Below are 21,139 nucleotides of genomic sequence, written 5' to 3'. Positions count from 1 at the left end.
CTTGGAACAGCCTTTGTGTTTTGATCATGACTATAATGACTTAAATTGCTGCCTGTGTAGGCGTCTGTAACTATGGAGATTTTTCTAATGCAGTTTTGTAGGGAGTCAGACCTAGATCCCTTGAGCCAGCACAATGCAACAGTGGCAAGAAATGCCCTCTAGGAGTAAAAGAAATTTGGGAGCTCAGGGCTCAAAGGAGGACAGCTACTCCCAAGTAACCATACCTACATCAACGAGAAATCTGTGGAAAGGCGCATCACTTAAAATAAACTGCACAAGCGAGCATCATATTTGTGAACTGCAGTGTTCAAAAAGTAATAATTCACTCAATAGTTAGTTTTTTACGGAGGAAAGTTTCCTGAACCTGGTAAGGGGCGTAACATTTCCGTAACACGCTTGAGGTATTCGGCCAATCACGATGCACTAGATAGCTGGCCAATCAGAGCACACCGTACTTGTAAGAACTATGAGCTTTGAAAAAATCGGCGCGTTTCAGAAAGGCGGGGCATAGAGGAGCAACAATAGTGTACAGTATGTGGAAAATAATGTGTTTTTTTTAACCTTAAACCACGTAAACACATTGCATTACACCAAATACACAAAGTAATGTTATTTTTAGCAACGTCATATGACCCCTTTAATGCATTATGCCTCATCAATCTGAGCTCATGCACTTTTGAGTGAACATTGCCAAAATGATCTGTAAACAAGGTTTTTTTTATTGTTTTGTTTTTTTACACCCCACTCAAAAACTGAGGTGCATAAGCTCAGATCTGTGGGAACACCAAAATTAGGTAAAAGATTTTCAATGGTTAAATGCACTATTTGGATTAAAGCTGTTGCCGAAATACATAAATGTAAGTAAATTATGACCGCTGAACTGTATAACTGACAAGCAATTGATTTCCTACATTAGTTTCTATAGTCTCTTTTTTGCACATGATACCTTCAGCTGTAGCAAATTCAGACATTATCACAAAACAAACCCCTTGAGGATGATACAAGACTCTTATAATTCATCAGTGGTGAAGTTAGCATAGAGTTGAGAGATCTTTTAGCCTGTTGTTTTTGTCGTCATTTGTGAGGACACCAAGTCATTTCCAAACAGCATGAAATAGATTTCATAAGGAAACTCAAATGTAATCTGGGAAAAACATTACCTGCCGTATGGAACAAAGATACAGCTCATTACTAACATGTATGACACACAGGATTTTAGATGATTCATTGTATTACACACAGGATTAGATCTCTTTATTTTTATTTTTGTCCCTTTCCATCTCATTCACTCTCCAGGACTGACAGCTTTTTGTGGTCCATTACTGAGTTGACACACAGCACTAGGTTCCTCTTCCTCTCTCTATCTCTGTCTCTCGGCGTGTCATGTATATTCCGTCTGAAGACAGGAGAAAATATATATTTAGCTGAGATGCAGGGATGTTTTTGCAGTCATTATTTTGTGTGGTGTTTGCCGAGGCTTATTTGGACTTGGAAACGTGTGAAGTGTGAGCTGGAGCCATGCTGTTCTCCTCCATATGCTCCAGAGTGGCATTTGTTCAGAGAGAGACTTTATTGACTGAGCCTGTTGTAGCTCCTGAGAGAGACAGAAAAGGAAAGTGGGAGAGAGAAAATCAGCTGGATGTGTCCGAAAGGTCTTTCTTGACCTTTCCAGTTTATTGTAAATACGATTCAAGTTCCAAGTTCTGGCAGTTGCGTTCTCATTGCTTATGTTGTTTGCTCCCTTGAAAGTTTGGATCATAAACTAACGGTCAAATGTTTGGAGTAATTAAGAATTTATAATGTTGTTGAACGAAGTCTCTTTTGCTCACCAGGGCTTGCACTTAATTGATGACAAATACAGTAGAACAGTAATAATGTGAAATATTCATATTATCAATATATTAGAATCATTTCTGAAGGATCATGTGACACTGAAGACTTGAGTACTGCAGAAAATTCAGCTTTGCCATCACAGGAATAAATTACATTTTAAAATGTAATAAAATAGAAGTTGTTTTAAATTGTAATAACATTTGACAATATTGCTTTATACTGTATTTTTAATCAAATAAATGCAGCCTTGGTGAGCATAAGAGACCCATTTCAAAATTAAATATTCCATACTTTTATGGAATAAAAAAAGAGAGAGAGAGAAACAGCCCAGATTACAATAATCATTAAAGCCAGGGTAAGTTAACATCAGCTTTTCGGTGTTACAGAATTGAGGCCAAGCACCAGGAATTGAGGGAACGCCAGGTCCGGGAACACTTCTCCCCACCTCACGTGGAGGATGATGACCTGGACCCGAACTACGCCCGCATTAACAACTTCAGGGAGCGTGGATCACCTTCCCAGCCACGGTATGGTAACCGCAGCCCCTCCCCACAGAGACCCCCACCCCCAGTGTCCCACAGCAGAGAGCCATCCACAGAAGACCCTTTGGACGGCCTGTACGCCAAAGTCAACAAACAGCGAAGCCTTCCACCGCCTGCTGCAGACAGGTAAATATGCATATATGCATAAATCCCTGCTGAAAACTTGCTTAAACCAGGCTAAGATGTTCTGCTGGTTTCTCAGTCTGGCCAAAATCCTGCTAAAACCAGTCAACAAACCAGCTTGACCAGGCTTGGAGTTTTTTTTTTTTACCAGCTTAGAGTGGTTTATGATATACATATATATATTTTTTTCATAATAATCATATTGTTGGTCAGGTAGAATTATAACCAACCCCATGAGCCTATTCCTGTGTTGCTTTCTATGAGTAGATTTCCTTGGAGTTGAATTGATTTCTGAAGGATTAGAGTATAAATTGTGCAGGGTTCTTTTATGTTTTTCTCAGTCCTTAACTGTTTAACCTGTGTCAGATCGATGCATTGGCAGTTTTGATAAGTGTCATAGCTAGATCAGTTAGGGGTGGGCGGCATTGATGATATCTTATATCATGCCGTGAGTAATGAGTTATATTTGAAATGCAACAAAAGCAAGGCTTTTGTAATAAATAACCACATTGTAATGTCTATTTTTGATAATCCAGGGAATGTAATACAGTTCTGTTAAAAAGTTTGGTGTCAGTAAGCTTTTATATATTTTATTTCATTCTTGAAACAGATTAATACTTCAGAAAGGATTAAATAAATTGATCAAAAAGTGACAGTAAAGACATTTATAATGTTATAAGAGATCTCCTTTTCAAATAAATGCTGTTTCCACAAAAATATTAAACAGCACAACTGTTTTTAACATTGATAATAATAAGAAATGTTTCTTAAGCAGCAAGTCAGCATATTAGAATGATTTCTGAAGGATCATGTGACACTGAAGTCTGGAGTAATGATGCTGAAAATTCAGCTTTGCCACCACAGAAATAAATTATATTTTAAAATATATTCAAATAGAAAGCAGTTCTTTTAAATTACAATAATATTTCACAGTATTACTGTTTTTACTGAATTTTTGGATCAAATAATTGCAGTCTTGGTGAGCATAAGAGTCAACCCAAAACTTTTGAAATGCAGTGTATTTAACAAATGAAATGCATTTCATCTCATTTATAACATGTAAATTAAATGTGTGGCATAAGTGCAAAAAATAGCTTGTTCTATACTACTACTTTTTAAAAACTTTTTAAAGGGGTCATATGATGCTATTTTAAAGATCATTCTTTTGTGTATTTGGTGTAACAGAATATGTTGACATGCTTTAATGTTCAAAAAACACATTATTTTTCAAATACTGTACATTATTGTAGGTCCTCTATGCCCCGCCTCTCTCAAACACGTCGTTTTCAACAAAGCCCCCTCCTTTGACAAGCGCAGCCTGCTCTGATTGGCCAGCTGACCCAGTGCATTGTGATTGGCCGAACACCACAAGCACGCGTCGGAAATGTAACGCCCCTTACCATAATCGCGAGCTTCAAGCTTTCAAAGTAAATATCAAGAATAATAATAATGTCATTAGTTTTACCATCAGTTCAAGCCCGAAAGGGTTCCACATATTGATGTAGATATGTGGGGGCGTGTTAGAACGAGCCGTTTTAGGTAGGCGTGGCTGACTCTTAACTTTTATAAAGTATATCTCTTTGGATTTGAGACTTTAGTCTTTGCAAGTTTACAGATCTTCTTTATGCACCAAGAGCTTGTAACACTCCAAAGAGAAAGGAAAACTTGAAATCGCATCATATGACCCCTTTAAGACACAAAGTGGTGAAACTAATCAATTTCATTTGAGTGACTCATGTTTGACGCTGTTGTATAACACCTGATAGACCTGCTATATTAATACAGTATGTTGCTTGGTAACCGTAAAGAAGCCAATAACGCCTAATAACACACTTTAATAATAAGTTCTTCCTCGCCTTGACTTGTAATTCTCATAACCTTAAGACACAGAGTCACAGCTGTAAACCCAGAGGAGCTGCTCTAGTATTGATTCTCTTATTTCTGCTGGACACATCAGCTTAGTCTCCAGCTCCAATTATTTTCTTTTGATTGAGCTTCAGAAATATATCAATGTATATTTCATTGACCTCCACCTATGGTGAATAATGCATTAGCCTTGTAATTTAAATCAAGAACTCATGCGGAGACAATAGCAGACAGCGTACAACTGGCTAAGGGCTGAAATATGCTAATACGGGACAGGTCGTCGGCAGTCGTGGGCGGGGCCTGAGCAGGTATGACGTCATACTGCTCAGAAAATTGAAACGGCTTGATAATTGAGACTGTTTAGGTTTTTTTGGGGATTAAAAAAAGGAGTGAATGGATTTTTATCATTGTAGTGTGGCTGTGTCCACACACTGCTAAGACATTTATTTGCAAAATTTTGCCTTCGATGTCCCCTTTAAGAATCTCAAAATTGACCAGTGCATGAATAAAATAATGTTTTTGCCTGTAGTGTCTTGCCTTAATTGAATAGCATAAATGGCTTTTTATGTTTTGACTGACAAATATAAGTGAAATCTTCTCTCTTATACAAAAAGTAATGCAAAAGTAACTAGCATGTTCCTGTACATTATAGATACCTCAGTGTCTTGTTCCAATCATCTCTGTTGTCATTTCTGAGTGGATATTTGGGTCAAAAGGAGTTTCAGTCGGAACAGGAAAGTCTCAGCATGAGGGGTCAGTTACAATAGTTGGCTGAAAGAAACTCATTTATTTGTATGAAGGGAAAGATGTCTGCCACACGGAGACAAATGTGTATCAGCTATAGCGCAGCGCAGCTCATTAAGGATATATCTTTGTCATATGTATGACACTTTGTCTGACTCTGTGGCCAGGTGTCTCCTACAGCCTCAGTTTTTGATAAATAATCTGGTTCATTTCCCCACCTTTAGTTTTTCACACTCTGCCAGGGGGTGTGGGTTTGTATACCGCTGCATATTCATTTCTGGCCTGCATAAGGGGAGTATTTTGAGTAAATCCATGCTGATGGGTAAATTGATGATGTGAATGAGAATAGCATCAGTGACTGTGGTGTCAGCATGAGCATGCTCTCATGTCATATGAAGAGTTTGTTAAACGGGAGAGTTGCTCTGTTGTATGATTTAAAAGCATCCACTGAGAGTCATTAAAGCGGCTCGGTTATTTAGACCGACAGACAGTTTAACACACACCCTGCTGCCCACTGCTGTCATAAAAGTGTCTCTCGATGTGAAGTGGCTTGTATGGTCAGTGATGAAGTGTGCAACAGGATTCTCTGCATCTACATTTTTTTTTTAATTAGCATGTCCACTAATACAAGACAGGGCTTCTCGTGATCATTTTCACCCTCTTTTGTCCCTTCTAGTTCACCTAGATCTGGAAATATAGTCACTGTTACTCACTCTCATGTAGTACTGTGCTATAGGAATATTTACATACTGCGAATGAGAGCGATAAACAGTAGAAATAAAGTCAGCGTTTTGACAGGTTTTGAATGATATGTGGGTGAGTATGATGACTTTTTGTGTGTGTGTGTGTGTGTGTGTGTGTGTGTGTGTGTTTTGCATGCAAAGACTTCACTGTGATATGTGATTTGATATGCAAATATGGAAAGTGTTAATGACTTGTTTTTGCAACTTTGTTTCCATACATGGCCTAGAGTAGACAGACTGTGGAGGGAGCTTGGCATTCAAGTATGTCTGAGTAGTACATCTTAAGTTTTATCACTTCTCTCAGTATTAAAGCACAGATTTCACCTATGAATTGATTTAGTCTGTCAGAAGGCAAGACCAGAGCACAGTATTACCTACTTGTAGCAAATCTGTTAGACACAATTACACTCGATGTAGACGTTTTGAAGCTGAGCTTTAAATCAGGAAAACTTTTAAAGCTACAGTCCTCTACTGGGTATTTTCTTGGTCCAAAATGAACACTCAATGAGTGCCAAAAACAATTAAAATTGGCTTTGGTGAGTAAATAAAACTGAGCTACTCTCCAGTAGTGGTAACCTAATAAAGAACTGTGCAGTGCATGGTTTAAGGGTCAGTGACACAGAAGAGTGTGCATGATTTTTTTTTTATTTTTAAAAGGACAACATCTTAAAAAATCTAGTTTAAACCACATCCACCAATCTTTTAGAAATGTTCTCTTTGTATTCATGTTTGTTTCATTTGGTTTTGAAAAGTTTATATTTTATAAATTGGCATAGACCAAATGACTTAGATTTTGTGGACACAAGCATTTTTGTGATTTTTTTTTTTTATAAAAATTATAATAAAACATCAAAACTGTTTTTTCTTCATTATATCAGAGCAGATGTTTCACTCTGACATGTTTGACTTTATGCTCTAAAACGGTCATGAATATCAAAATTAATAAAAAATAAAAATTCATCTTTTAATTTGAAATAATATTTCACAATAATACTGTTTTTGAATAAATTAATACATAAATATTACCAATCAAATTATATGAAAGATAGTCTGACTCATGCCGATGCAAGTGATTCGAACAGTTGAAATCTGAGATATAAAACTCTTATCATCCAAACGACCAATACCAGAGACCTTCATTTCTCCCTCTCCATTCCTCCTTTCATCTAAACGCTCTGGAGAGGTGGAGAGGCAGGCAGGTGAAAGACGTGGGGAATGTGGTGAGAGAAAAGAGTGAGGGGCTCTTGAGGTTCTCCTCACGAGAGAGAAGCGGGCGAGGAGCTATTTGGCATTGGTTGTGAGAAGAAGGGTCCGCAGTGAGCTGCTCCTTCAGCCCTGAAGAGGCCCACTGCACTCAGAGTGGAAAGTTACTATAACAACCAGACTCTCCAGAGCTCTGCTCCGCTCCAATTAAAAAATAATCATTGTTCCCTCCAGAGGTAGGGATGGGGGAGACAGGTGGCTCGCTTATCTGCACAGGGGCAACCGAGTTCTTTAGGGACCAATGGAGAGCTGCAGATTGCCAACCTCTGCTTCCACATCTCCAAAAACACTTTTAGAGACACACATACGAGGAAAAAGTGGGCAATCGGTTTGATAAGAGGAGGAAGGGGTCCACAAGGTTGCCTGCTCTTCACTCAGCACTCTACCTCGCTGTATGAATGCCCTGTCCTGGATGTGCTCGAGAACAATAGCCCCCACACTGCCCTAAGCAAACAGTCCTCCAATCCTCAATGTAACCCCACCTGGGTCAGTCGAAAATATAGCACAAAACCCATCAAGAGCTACTCCACAGGTCACCAATGTCCACTTAAGTCCCCCATCAGCAGCCACTGTGCCCAGATACCTCACTGAAAGATTTCCCAAATAAAAAACACAGTTAGGACTCTTTCTCCTCCTCGTCTCCGCATGTACCCTCCACCTCCTCCTTCCCTGCTTTCTTTAGGCCTGGAGCGCAACCTCGCCATCAAAATAATTATAGAAATCACTAGATGGAGAAAGAAAAGCTTTTAGTATTGGTTGTGTGAGTGCTGGAGTGCTTTTCTGCCCGTTAATTAATCGGCCATTCTGCTGAGCTGAATGAGAGCTGCAGGTGCGTTCGGCTGCTTTTAAAGAGTGCCAGCCCACTCCCTTAAGTGTCTCCCCGTATCTGCGAACCCTTCCCTGGCCTGACACCGTTTCTCTGTCTCTCTTATTCACCATCCCTCTTGCAATGAGGGTTTAATGTGTTTTCAATGTGTCAGAAAGAAATGTAGGTAACCGTGTTAGAAATGCGTAAGAGGGTTGACCAGTCACCCAACAGCTGTCTAACCATAATTATAATTTTTTTTTTATTAAAAAAGGCTTCAGTGCTATATTATAGGCTTTATTATAACATATAATTTTTACATATAAATAAATATTATAATTAATAAATGTTATATAGTAATATTTATTATATGAATTGAATATGAATTTTTGTGTGTAAACTATTTATTTATATTTAATGTATATAGTTTTATATATTGTTTTATATATGAATTATGAATTTTATATATATATATATATATATATATATATATATTTCATAAATATATAAAATATTTCTTTTTTATTTTTTTTTTATTTTTTTTTTTAGGGTTCCATATCTGAATAAAACAATTCAAGTGTCAGTTTGGTCTCAAAAGAAGTCTAGTGGAACTGAACAAAACTGAACAGTATAAAACTGAACTTGACAGTATAAAATATTGAAAAAAAGAAAGATAGTTAGAATAGTTAAAAAAGAATAGTTTGCAGCATAAATATTCACATCCAATGAAAGTTTTTTTTTTTTTTTATCTGAAAAGGTTAGCTTCCAAAATAGACATTAGCAGGAAGTTCAGTACATATAACCATTGTGATTTTTTTTTCCTTGTACCTGAGATTTGTCTCTAATGGGAACTTCCTGTTTTGCTGAAAAAGTTGGATACCTGAATGAATTGATCAGCATTCAAAGAAGTAAAACTGGCTCAGCCTCCAAATAAAAACACACTATATAACAAACTCATAGAGATTCATTGTTCATTTGGAAATCTTTTTGTGCATTTTTTGTGCCCCAACGTTCAGACTTGTTGTGAATAGGCTTTGAAAGACAGAGAATAAAAGTGTATAGAGGAAGCATCTTCTGGTTTGTGAGTCCTTATGATTCATCTGGCCTAATCTGGAGAACCGGACAAGTGCTACCCCTGAGCTTTTCTCTTCCCTCATTCTATTTCTCCTTTTTCATTCTGCATTTCCTCGTCTCATATTTGTTCAAGCACTTCCTGCCTGTCACTCATTAAAGAAAAGCAATTCCACATCACTTTCCCATTGAAGCACATACAAGAAAAAAAGCTCGCACACGTGTGTGCCCTCGCACAAAGCATTCACTTAGTGGTTTCTTCTAGATGCATCTTGTAACTTAGCAACAAGTCATGCCACTGCATACTGTGCCGTTCTGTTTTTGGAAACAGGAGGATGTGAAAGCTTACTTCTAAAAAGCAGAAATCGCAGATTGGTTTAAATTATATTCACCTCATTATTCCATCTCAGCTTGATTGAACTGAAAGGGAAATGCTTTATTTTCTTTCTTTTTTAGACCTTTTTGGAGGTGCAATTTTAGAATTGAGGATTGAGGATAGAAGACTTGATTACCGCCTTACTCTTAGACACAGCTTTGCCTACCCAGAAGGCACTCTGCCTGCCATACAAAGGCAGAGTCGGTGTGACTGGTGTTTTAATGAAACGGTCCAGGCACAAATTGAGCTTCACCTGCAAACGAGAGGACGCAGGAGGGTTCGGCGAACATTGATGGCCTGTCGAAATAATGTTACACCAGCCAAAATGCTTCTAATTATTTCTTCAATTGCAGATGGCATATAAAAAGTGCCGTCACTTCAGGTTAGGGAGTCTGGGAGCTGGCCTGTCGTTGCAGGCTATCTTTTGTTGTCAAATTTAATTTCTGAAAATGTCCACCAATTAGAGTGCCGAAGCTCGCCGCAAAATTACTCGAGGGGAGAGTTGTGGGAAATTGATAGGTCCGGTTCTTTCCTCTCCTCGTCCAAACACGTATGTGTCCATTATGGCATCCGCAGCCTCGCAGCCTTCTTCAAAATTGCTTGTCTTTCTTGCCTGCTTGATGCGGGTCATGTTTCATCAGCAGGTTAGGGGAATAAGGGTGCACTTTGTCTCATCTGATGAGAGTGATTGAATTAATCCATGTGACGCTTTCAGATTTAATGCTGCTTTATTAGATGGATAGTTTAGGTCCTGAATGCTGATTGGTCAACACAGTGTTGCAGCTATTCTAAAATACATGCTTTGCCACTAAACCACCTGCCAATCTAGCTTCTTTGTAAATTGCTGCACAACATCCTATTAAATCAACATGAAACACATCTCATTTTACTTGGTAATGCATTTCCAAGTGAAGCATGCTATTCAGCAACAATAAGGTTACAGGGATGACGAGGGAGTCAAATTAACTTTTTTTTGTTTGACAAATTATAGAAGCACTCCGTAAACATGGTTGTTCTGAAGTGCTTCGGTTAATCAAGTTCAAAGCTTCTTACAAGCAAAAATGAATGCTGCGTGCTATGATGAATAGATGTGTTAATATATACTATGATTTAAGTTGCGTAAACAAAGATAGTTTTGTAGTTGTATTAAGTAGAGATTTGTTTCAGTTTGATTCTGTCTCTCATGTCGGTAATAAAACAGTTGCTGGTCCCTATTGACTTCAATAGTATGAAAATGTATTTATTTATGCTATTATTTTATATTTCAGCAAAACTCTGCTATAAATATGTATCTTTAATTACACATTGTCATATGAACCCCTAAAGTATACATTACAGTATTGTTTTGAATCGATTCAGTGAAGGGAGTCACTTGTGAATTCAGTAGCGGCTCTGAACAACGTGAGTGAGTCTGAATCAAACCACTAACACACTTCTGAGCTGGGCTGTTATTTGAATCATTTTGACTGACTCAATAAAAAATAACTCTTCATAAGGATCATGTTTTCACAAATTGCACTATATGTGTTATGTGCTGCAAATACTGAAGTGCACTCTGAAGAGCTGATATGTGTTAAAAGAGCGTATGGATACATTTTTATTGACTTACTAATGAGAACAAGATTTTAAATTATTGTCACACATTTTTATTTATGTATTTATTTATTTTTCACCCATTTTTGTCTCTGTCTAGAGCCCTGGGTGTGCCAATGTTGTATTATATTTTATTTATTAAGTTATATATGCAATAAGTTAAAATTATTTACTAAGTTATATATGCGGTAAGGCACTTACTTTATATTACTTAATATTACTATATGCGATAAGGCTGTACTTTATATTAAATTTAATCATGGCTCATTGTGTTGCATGACCTTTCATACTTTATTGCTCGAATCCACAAAGCTTCTCTGTGTCCTCAGGGTTTTGTTGTTTAGTAAATTCAGATTACAGTGTCTTTTCTAAAGATGCTTTCTGAGGTGTACTTACCCACTCAAGCTCTCGTTGTTGGCCTGGGGTAATATGGTAATAATGTGTGTTAAACAGGCATGATAAAGAGTGCTTGAATGGAATTGATTTTTGATTTGGGAGCGTGTGATTGACAGAAGCATGCCGATTATCAACCAGATGAGCTTCTCTGAATCAAATTGGTGAATTACATCAAGATTCCCCCCGACGACCCTCAGTGTTTTTCACAAGCACACCCGTTTGTGTGTGTGTGTGTGTGTGTGTGTCTTTATTCATTTATAAAGAATCATTGTCTGGTGTCGTATAATTTTAAAGTCAAACCTTGCCAAAGATCCTTGTTACCTAGCTCGTAGCTTATAACTTATAAAAACATGTATTAACCCGTGGCCAGGGAGAATACAGATATTAAAATTGTTAATATACACGGATGCTAACGTCTCGCTGGACGAACGGTAGATAAGGTGTAAATTATCAAATTTGGAATCAGTTCTAATCAGGTTGACTTCAAATCTTCAGATCCGAGTCCTCTCAAAACCTGAATGAAATAATAATAATTAATTCCCTTACAAATGAGTTAATTTCTTACACTCATTATACAGTGTGTAAACCTTGCCCTTTAGGACAAACATTTTTTCTTTGATCCATTTCAAAGATGAAGGAATAGATTGCTCTATGCCATACGGCTCTGTTTGGTGTTTCTCTTGATGTCTGTGTCTCCGTTGTCCAAAGCAGACATGTCTGTTGGATTTATGCATGCCCCACCAGCTTTAAACCATCATTTATCCAACTCTTAAGATCTGCTGACCTGAAGTTTCTCTCCAGCATAAAACCATAGACACAGAGAGAGAGGACTGAGAGGAAACCCTCAGACCTAGCAGGGGGTTGTGTCAAGACAAAGAGGGAAAACTGTTCACTGCGGCGTGAGAAGATGAACAGAGAGATGTGAACACGGTGCAACGGAGGATAAAAGAGCTGAGATCTACACGTGTCACATGGTGTGTGGGTGTGTGTAATTCAGTCGTCATTAACTCTCATATTGTTCCAAACCTGTATGAACACACAAAATATATGAACACAAATAACATTTAGCGGAATGTCCAAAAAAAAAAAAAAAAAATTAATAATTTGTGCATTATAATTATTCAGAGGTCATGTAATAGTTTTATTAATATTAAAATAAATGTTTGATATAAATCAAAGGTTAATTATACATGTTTAATGCAGTATTTTTTTTTATTTGGGCACTATAAGTATTCAAAGGACATGTGATAGTTTTATTCATATTAAAATAAATATGTTTAACATAAATCAAATATTAATTTGGCAGGCTTAATGCAGTATTTTTTTACATTTACTGTACTTGAATTGATATAATAATAAATATGTTTGTAATGAAATTATGATAGTCTGCTTTGCCAAAGGCTAGTACGAATCATTAATTAGAGCCAAAGTTTACAGCAACGCTAAGAAATAATACTAATAGTAATAATAAACAGATCTGCATATTTGTTTTGTCTTTATGGAACAAAACATTCAGCATTCTGATGAACAACTTGTGTATTTTACAGAAGAACAGATGTCATGTGAGGTTAGAACAACATGAGGGTGAGTAAATGATGACAGTTTATTTTTTAGGTGAACTATCCCTTTAAGGCAAGGTTCCTCACTACGTTATTAACGACTCCATTCATTTAAGATCTCCCATCTCTCAGCTTCCGCGGGATGCTGGCCAACTACCCAGTCACTTGAGTATGAAATTAATAGATAAAATCGCAACTCTTGTTGTTTCACTGCCGAACACTAATTTCCCCCCTCGTCGCAGTCACAGACATGTCGCTGACCCAGGGGAATCGATACCATTGGCTGTAGTTAATGCCGTGCTCCCCTGCCACTGGGAGAGAGAGAAAATAAATATCTTTACCCATTATTGAACTTTCTCTTGTAACACTCCTGTAGAATGAGCTTCTGTGAGGGAAAGAGAAGAGTGCAAATTAAGCCTTTCTTAGTCACCAGGTGCTGTGGCTCAGCTTATCGGAGGAAACGCTATCAGGAGAGCCAGTGCCCTTACTTGATTCCCGCTGCCGCCCATCATTACTCTCCCGTTCTTCTGAACCGCTCTCACTGCTTACTGCACAGTATGTGTACTACACTATATACGATGTAGTATTTGTTTTATTATTATTGTTAGAATTTTTGAATCAGTAATTAATGTTTTATTTTTTAATGTTTTGTTTGTATTTTTTAACATTTAGTTTTTTTATTTAAACAATTTTGTGCTATATCAGTAGTTTACTTTTAATTCCAAGTACCCCTAATTATGATGACCCCTTACAAGACCCTTTAAAATATAAAAGCATCTCTAAATTTCCACGTTTTTAGACCCATTAATACTATTTCAGAAAAAGATTTAGTATGACATGAAGACAACATGTTGTTTCCTAAATGTAATAATTGTACTGAAGCAAAAGCAAATTATTTTTATCCATATCATTTAATGTACACACATACACAATTTTGGGGTTAGTAGGATTAAAAAAAAAAAAAAAAACATTTTATTCAGCAAGGATGCATTCATCTGATCACAAGTAAAGGTAAAGACTTAGAAAAGATTTATATTTCAAATAAATCCGCATAATCATCAAAGAGTCCTTAAAATGTATCATGGTTTCCACAAAAAATATTAAGCAGCACAACTGGTTTCAATATTGATAATAAAAAAGGAGCATGTGACACTTAAGACTGGAGTAATGGCTGCTGAAAATTTAGCTTTGTCATCCCGCAAATAAAATACATTTTAAAATATATTAAAATAGAAGACTTGTGTTACAATAATATTATATTATTGTAATAATATTTCACAATTTTACTTTTTTGCTGCATTTTCTGATCAAATCAGTGCAGCCTTGGTGAACCTAAGAGACAAAAGAAAATATTTTTTTTCTTCTATTATATTCCAAGTAATACAATAACTTTGGTAGGCTTATTTAGTGCACTTAAAATGGATTGTCAAGATGAGGGCATTGTGTTTTAGGATATGCTATTCCGTGCTTGTATGCTGAATACTTTGCAGTAGATCATCTGTTCCATCCAATCCATGCGTACAGAACTTTGGTATATCATCCACAGTATGCACAGTGCAAAAATAGTAGAAAAATGGGTAGGATTATAGTATGCCATTCTGAACATATTCTCTCGCTCTCTCCCTTCCTCCATCACCCCTGTTTCATAGCCTGTGGCCATATTAATGTCGGGTTCCCTCTGTGCATGACCAGCTGAGTTTATGATTATGTTTGGAACTGCTATGTGAATATTCGGGGGTGAGTGTATGTGCACTCATGTGTATTTGAGTAAGAGGTGTGTGCCTGTGTCTTTGATTAGAGCAGGACCCTTATTAAACATTGATGGTGTTATTCATTTGGAGGGTGAGGAGGGTGCTCAGTCAAAATGGCAGCAGTAATTAAGGCGTTCTGGATATGATGGCTGCATGATGGAGTGTTGAAAGCATAACTAACGGAGCCCAGACGCTGCAGGGGAAATGGCTTGCTTGGGAACCGCAGGCCAAGAATAAATGCACGCGTTTGGTGCTTTATGATGTGTGCGTGTATGTGGTTTGTGCAACTGCCAAATACCTTTAGAGCAATGCTGATTTTATTCTGTTGTGTGTTCTCAGATCATTAAATTTTGAATGTTTGAATGAATTCATATTTGTTGTTACATGACACCACAGGAGGATTTTTTTTTTTTTTTTTACTTTTTTAAATTTAATGTCAACTACCCAAAAATGCTTTTATGCAATATTTAACAGCATGCGGTTAAAGCCACTGGTCTCCAGTACATTTCATAGCGATGCTGTAACTCTCCTGTGGTCTCTTTGTCTCCATATCCAAATACATGATTCAAAACAGATTTAAGTCTCTAATATCTAATAATGGATTCGCTCACTCTATTATTGGATTACTCTTTCTCAGAAAGACTTGGAAGGCGATGTCTAGTTGTGTTTGTTGTCACGACCCTACTATTCTTGTGACATGAATTAATGCACTGGTCTAGACCTGCAGTTTTGCACGTCGTCCCACAAAGATTCGCACACTCAAGAAATCAACAGCATCGGCCCATTTCAGACACCATTACTGTGAAGTACAACTGCCACAGCCGGTTTTTATGCATAATACCATCGCTCTCCATTGTAGTCGATTTCAGTTTAGCTGTAAAAGGTCATAATATTTTATGTATTAGTATTTTATGGCCCTATTCACTGTTCCAATCAATATGAGATTTGGAAGACTTGCTTGTGATTGCATCTCCTGTTCTCTCTTTCTTTCTCTCTTTTTTGTGTTATGTGCCTCATAAATTGTGTAAAGTAGCTGTGAGGGAGTATGCTATAGAGAAGATGGATGCTGCCACACTTTCCCGCTCTATTCTCTCAGCTCTCCAATCACTGAGATTGAGAAGTGAAAAATGGAAGGTTTGTAACAGGGGCATAACTCTGCGTCTGTCACCCAGATGAGCTGCTGTCCACCCTGATCTGTGCCGCACTGCAGTTCTTGCCCTGGTGCCTCAGAGCATTTCTCCCACGTTCTCTCATTTCTGTGGTTTGCTGGTGTATGTGTGACTATTTTCTTTGGCTGATACTGAAGTGAATATAAAAACGGCATTCGTCACTCATTGAACTTCTTGTTATTTTTCCCGATAATGTGATGTCCCCCCGCCACCCCCTTTTTTTATTCTTATTGAAGTATTGCAGGTATGCATTTAGTGTGCGTTTCGATGCAGAATTTTGAGAAAATATAAAACTTGTTCTGAGACAAGTAAAGCTGTTCTGTATTATTTTAGATATGCACATATACTTTGCTGTGTCATTCCCACAAATGGACACAAAATTTCACACATAATTCAGTTTACTTTTCTTGTAAAGGGGCTCATATGTTAAATGTTGGAGCATGTTAACTGTTCATATTTTAATCAATTGACAACATATATTTAACAAAGTGTTAATTGTTTTTTCTGTAAATGCCAATTTTTATATGGCTTTTTCACGGCAGAAGGAAAAAACAGAGCAGAAATGTGTGCTTGTGTGTGCATCTGAATGCGTGCTTCACAGTAACACCTCTGGGACTGCAGCAGCAGTGGCAACATTAGGCCTGCTTGAGTCACACAAATCTTTATTGTTCCTGAAAGAACAGCAGATGAAAAAGGCTGTTTATGACGCATGATGGAGAGAGGTCAGCCATTTTTGTGTGTGTGTGGGTGTGTGTTATTAATCCACAGTGGGACCTTTCTTGTTGTGTCCCTGAGTGTGTGTGTTTTTCTGCATAGACGGTTGGTTTGTTTTGAGACCTCACTGTCTGGGTTCAGCGTCCCCTGTACCGGAGCTGGAGTGTGCGTGTGGCCGCCGGGTTGCCGCACTTTGGTCCGTTCCCACAGCATCATCCCTCTGGAATGCCTGGCACTCGCGCTGTCTGCCTAACGAGCTTTTAAAAAAAGACGTTAATTTGTTTTGTCTTAATCTAATCCCTCTACTGTCTCATTCATCTTCTGTTCTCCAAGTTTGTCTCTCTCACACACTCCTTGCTCTCTCAGTTAATCTGATTGGTCAGGAACATTAAAAAAAAGTCAATTGAATTTTGTTGTTCTGTGTCTAAAGGGAGAATGAGGGAATTTTGTAGAGTGGTCAGCCTACACTTGTTTTTGATGAAAGTACTACTTGTTCTCTAGTTGTAGAGTTTGAGTTTTATTGTGAAAACAAGTCTGTTTTCTAGGTTTCACTAGGTCGGGCACTGTAAGCACATATTTACACCTTGACTTAACTACATGCGGTGCTTTTTGAATTTTTTTTGTCCTCTCTCAATGTGAACGTGAAAAACATTTAATCTATGTTGCATGAGATTTTGGACTAAACCGTGTTATTTTAGAAGTATTTATATACTATTACAGTATTTATTCATATTTTGAATGAGCTTTTATTTTTGTGTTTCCAGTTTTCATTTTAGTTTTAGTTAATGTTTTAGTCATTTTGTTATGTGTTTTCATCATTTGTTTTAGTCATTTTAGTACTTCAACTTCAACTTATTTATTTCAGGTACACTTTACAATAAGGTTTTGTTTGTTAATATTAGTTAAGGGGATAGTTCACCCCAAAATATATATATTTTTTAAATAATTTACTCACCCTCATGTTCCTGCAGTTGCTGGTGCACATTAACTTCCATGTTTTTTTTTTTGTTTTTGTTTTTGTTTTTGTTTTTTATTACCAGCAACTGTTTGGTTACCAACATACTTCAAAATATCTTCTTTTGTGTTCAACAGAAGAAAGAAACTCTTGAGGGTGAGTAAATTATGACAGATTCAAGATCAAACATTGTATATGGTAACACTAGTTAACATGAGCATGAACATTTTTATTAACTAGCATTAACAAAAGTTAATAAATGCTGTAAAAATGTATAGCTAATTGTTAATTAATGTTAGTTAATGAATTAACTAGTGTTAATAAATTAGGCGTCACAGTAAAATGTTACCTATGTTAGTTGCCAAGGAAAATGTTCTCATTGTAAGTTCTTAATCCAATATTTATATTTCGTTTCAGTGTTATTTCAGTTACCAAAAATGATTTTTAATTGTTTTTTTTTTAGTTTTAGTTAACAATAACAACAGTGGGACCAATGATATATGGCGGTGGGTGGGGCTACTAACAAACAGCGAAAACAAAAACTAGACTGTCAGCCAAATGTCTTGTTGCCCGTCGGTTTCAGCTGGTAAGGACAAAACAACTGGCAGAGATTAAATTTATCGCTGTTTTGTTATGGCGTGCCTATAGTTAAGACAGTGTTTGCATTTCTATGCAAGTTCTACAATATGCTTCCTCTATTTTACAGTGTCATTGTAATTGTTGGCTTCATCCCATTTAGGTTATCAAAACAATGTCTTTATTGAGCATACGGACTTTTAACTTATTGTGTTGCCCTTTTTCCCCTCACATTTTCATCTTCCTTTTATTTTCAGTTGCACATTCATAGTATACATAGACAGCTGGCTTCGTGCCCCAGGGGTTGATGGCCTGAAAAATGACTGATGTCTGATGTGTGAAGTTTATGATAGGATCCTCACCCACAGCATCTGATCGCTGCATTTACCCCTCGCTGTGATGGTGGACATGGCTGTTCGGCTCTGTGTGTTGACAATGGGAAGCAACAGTTGTGGAAAGGTTGTGTTTGTGTTAGCTGAGCATTGAGAGATTGATTTTGGTGTTTGTGTGTTAGAAGCTGTGAGATGACTGACAGGACTTTATCTCCCAAGTCACACTTCCATAGTTCTGTGCCACGACACAATATTTGAGCAGGAGAAATATCACACATTCCCCTCTTGAACGTTTGATAAGCGCATCATTTTGCTGTGTCTGGAAAAGCAGAGTTGTTTATTGAGCTTTGGACAGGTAGAGTAGTATTAAAGGGATAGTTCACCCAAAAATGAACATTTAGGAAACAGATGCAGATACCCTGATGCAGTAAAAACACAGCACACACAAGACAAAATACAAGTTAAAGCTTAATAATATTATAACATTTAAAGTAATATTTCTGACATTTACTCATCCTCATCTCATTTTCAACCTTTATGGCTTATTTTCATCTGTGGAACACAAAAGGAGATGTTAAAGTTGCTCTTATGCAATACAATAAGGATGAATGGTGACCACAACTGTCACATTAAATATATTAAGTGAATAACAGCTTACATTTAAATTTGTTCCTCACACAACGCTATCATATGGCTCAAAATATAGCACACCTTTTTTATGACACTTTTATTGTGCTTTTTGGAGTGAGCATTCACTTTACAGTTTATCTCCATTCACTTTCATGATATGGAAAAGAGCAGCTTGAACATTAAGCTAAATATCTCATTTTGTTTTACAGAAGAAAATAAGTCAAACAGGCCTGAAATTACATGAGGATGTGTAAATGTCCAAAATAATTTTTGTTTAAATTATTAAGTATTGGTGAAGTTTACCTCATATTTGGTCTTTTTTACTGCATCAGAGTCTCTTTTTCCACAAAATAATGATCTTTAAAAAAGCATGATATGACCCCTTTAAATGATGATATCATTCTGAATCTTCTCTAAATGTGTGTGATTATGTGATTCTGGCTAGATTTGAAGTGGCCTGTAACAAAGGGCTGTTGATTATCTGTGACAGTATTGAGTTTTTCTGTCTGCTTTAGCTCAGTTGTCATCACCTTGTTGTTTCCGATAAGCGCAGATGATAGAGCCGTATCCTGGGCTACCAGACCGAAGTTTGTCTCATTCTCAAGTAACTACAATCCAGACCTATCAACAGCCTGATATGCTGGGCTTCTGGATTTTTATCCAACACATCATGTACTGTATAGGTCAGATCGGTAGTGACTCTTTGTTCTGGATGGGTGTGAGTGGGCCGGAGTCGGGTGATTGTGAGTTATCTGCGACTGTAGATCTATAAATGTGTATGTTGGGAAATAGTATTTGTGCGTAGGAGACTGTGTGCGGATGTAAGGAGGTGGTGGGGTCTAGTCTTTGAAGATCTGGGTTGGTAAGCAAAAGATTGCAGGTTCAAATGTCACGAAGGATAGACAGAGCTTCACTAATTGGAACTGAACACAAGGATCTTTTGACATGTTTTAAAAGTTGAGCTATTTTATTACACTATCTTAAAAAAAAGAAAAAATCTGTTTTTCTGAAACTACGTAGACCATCTCCCACCCCATATTTTATTTATCTGTCTAGTTCTAGTAGAACACTGGATGATTATAAATCAATTATATTCTATGTTATGTAAACCTTATTAATTACTGTTATTGTTTATTGTTAATTTATTTTAATTTGCTTTTGGAATCTTTTATCTGAAGTGACTAGGGACAGTTGATTTGGAACCTACAACCTTTTGGTTACCAGCCCAGATCTTTAGCCACTATGCCACAGCACCACATTTCTTCATTAATTTAATATTTGAGCTAAGTGGATTGTGTGTTTTTGCAGCAGTATGGACCGTATCCAGCAGCTGAGGAGGGAGTATCTCCAGGCTCGTAGAGAGGGAGCAGCTCCAGCCTACGAGGAACTCGAGGCCAGACAGAGAGGACCAGAGTACGACCCGCACAGAGTAAGACATCAAGCCCACACGACACCTAATAAAACACACTCTCACCATCATGTAGGTTCCAAAATTAACGATCACCAAGTGTCAATGCAATTCAAATTTGACTTTAAAGTAAATTGACAGTGGCTGGTAACTGGTTTAAGTTGAGTTTGGCGTCTTGGAGGTTTTTTGTTTTTGAAAGAAGTGTCTTATGCTCACCAAGGCTGAATTTATTTGATCAAAAAATACTGTAAATAACAGTAATATTGTGAAAAAGTATTACAAGTCCAATTAACTGTATTATGTTTTAATAGATTTTAAAATGTAGTTTATTCCTGTGATGCAAAGCTGAATTTTCAGCATCATTACTCCAGTCTTCAGTGTCACATGATCCTTCAGAAATCATTCTAATATGCTGATTTGATGCTGAAGAAACTATTCTTATTTTTATCCATGTTGAAAACAGTTGTGCTGTTTAATATATTTGTGGAAACCATGATACTTTTTTTCAGGATCCTTTCAAAAGAAATCTCACTACCTCAAACTTTGAATGGTAGTGTATTTATGAAAATAATACAAATGTCATGGCTAGTAAGAAATATGTATAACTGATACATTTTCTCAATTCATCAGCCATTGGCTGGTGTGGCTAGTTAATTTTGGACCCTTCATTCACTTCATTTTTACCATTCC

At 37.0% G+C, this 21,139-nt stretch overlaps 1 protein-coding gene across 1 annotated transcript in view; it reads left to right on the top strand.

Annotated features, from left to right (window-relative positions):
• The window catches only part of LOC107668384 (partitioning defective 3 homolog B-like), a 319,469-nt gene that overhangs the window by 253,385 nt on the left and 44,945 nt on the right, over positions 1-21,139 (top strand). The window contains exons 22-23 of the mRNA XM_016460232.1: positions 2,220-2,501; positions 20,350-20,470. Coding sequence (XP_016315718.1) covers positions 2,220-2,501; positions 20,350-20,470 — 403 coding nt within the window. The remainder of the gene's footprint in view (positions 1-2,219; positions 2,502-20,349; positions 20,471-21,139) is intronic.

Source organism: Sinocyclocheilus anshuiensis, unplaced genomic scaffold, assembly GCF_001515605.1.
Source record: "Sinocyclocheilus anshuiensis isolate Anshui unplaced genomic scaffold, SAMN03320099.WGS_v1.1 scaffold1237, whole genome shotgun sequence".
In the NCBI taxonomy this organism is placed as follows: Eukaryota; Metazoa; Chordata; class Actinopteri; order Cypriniformes; family Cyprinidae; genus Sinocyclocheilus; species Sinocyclocheilus anshuiensis.
The sequence above is the reverse complement of the archived record's forward strand: the minus strand, read 5'-3'. Positions and strand labels throughout refer to the sequence as shown.